Source organism: Debaryomyces fabryi, assembly GCF_001447935.2.
Source record: "Debaryomyces fabryi strain CBS 789 chromosome Unknown contig00390, whole genome shotgun sequence".
Taxonomy (NCBI): Eukaryota; Fungi; Ascomycota; class Pichiomycetes; order Serinales; family Debaryomycetaceae; genus Debaryomyces; species Debaryomyces fabryi.
The window spans coordinates 1-1,450 of record NW_015385814.1 but is presented as its reverse complement, the minus strand read 5'-3'; the positions used below and the strand labels follow the sequence as shown (position 1 = coordinate 1,450).

Below are 1,450 nucleotides of genomic sequence, written 5' to 3'. Positions count from 1 at the left end.
AGGCTGAGAAACTTGCAATTGGAGCATCTTCTCCATCTCGTCAAGAGAATAGTTCGTTCGTTTACCACGTACATGAAGGTAAAGGACGCACTATACTTACAGAGGATAATGGGGAAGAAACAGTATTGGAATGGGACAGAAATGACACATTCTGTATTCCATCATGGAAGCAGTTCAAGCATGTGAACGAAGGTCAAGAGGTGGCCTATCTTTTTAGTTTTTCTGACACACCGTTACTTAAAAACTTAGAAATTCACAGAACTAAATAGAGTTGTAAGTATGTAAAGTAATAGGGTACAATTTTTATAGTTTATGGTTTATGTTTACGTTATAATTTATGATACTTAAAGATAATGTTATTCCAGTCTGTACGAATTTTGATCACCGGATATGCAGATCAAGTGTAGTGCAAAAACCAAATCAATCGGAATTTCTAACCGTCCTAATCCATTATAATAAGGTAGATATAATATTATGTATGTTATTGTTGGACGTACTTAAGATGGTTGCTGAAAAGAATAGTAGAAGTAACGAGAAAACCAAAAGAAGGAGAGTGGCCCTGGCTTGTGAAGGTTGCCGCCAGAGGAAAACAAAATGTGATGGAGTCCAACCTATATGTGGGATATGCTTGAAAAGAAAGATTCCATGTATATATGGCAAGAAATATACAAGAGCTCATGTGAGTGTGGAATATGTCAAGAGTTTGGAAGAGAAATTAGGAATTTTGTCAAATGATAAACATAAAAGCATTAATATGAATCGTTCTTCATCGGTTGTGAGTGAGGGCAATCTGAACGACTATGAGTCAGATGGCAGAGAATCAATAACTAATTCTGCAACAGGTTCCCAAGGTGTTACATTTCCATATACGCCTATTTCAGATTCTCATCTTGGCTCAAATAAAAAAATACTAGTTTCTACCGATACAGCTTTACAAAAGAATGGTGAATCTAACTATAAGGACGAAGACCTGACCACCGATGCTATGGGTGCTGGATCTGGGACAGCTCCGAATGTATCAAAAGATAAAAGTTTTTACGGAAGATCTGCCGCTATGTCCTTTATGAAGGAACTTTTTGCAACGGTTGATGGTAAACCAATTGATAAGGTTGAGCTGATATCAGAAAGGCCATGTGTGTATAAGATGAGCAGAAATGAGAAGGAGAGATCTACCATAAGCTTATCTGGAATAGTAGTACCTCCTAGAAGTGTGGCTGATAGCTATGTTAAGAATTATTTTGAGTATGCATATCCGCTTTATCCCTTTATTCACAGACAAACATTTATGTGTGCGTATGAAGAGATATGGTCCGGGGATGCTGTTAATTGCGAAGTGGATGAATTATTCTACTCTATTCTAAATATCATATTTGCTTTTGGTTATCGCTTATCGCCATTGGGAGAACGCTTAGAAGAAAATACCACTGCCAACGTGTACTTTGAACGATCT

The 1,450-nt window shown here is 37.2% G+C and overlaps 1 protein-coding gene across 1 annotated transcript; it reads left to right on the top strand.

The window, feature by feature from the left end:
* Window positions 1-502: 502 nt before the first annotated feature.
* Window positions 503-1,432, top strand: AC631_05970 (uncharacterized protein; the record flags this gene model as incomplete). Its single annotated transcript, XM_015614799.1, has 1 exon — window positions 503-1,432. A coding segment is annotated over one exon (930 nt), but the record flags the coding sequence as incomplete, so codon positions are not given.
* Window positions 1,433-1,450: the final 18 nt, after the last annotated feature.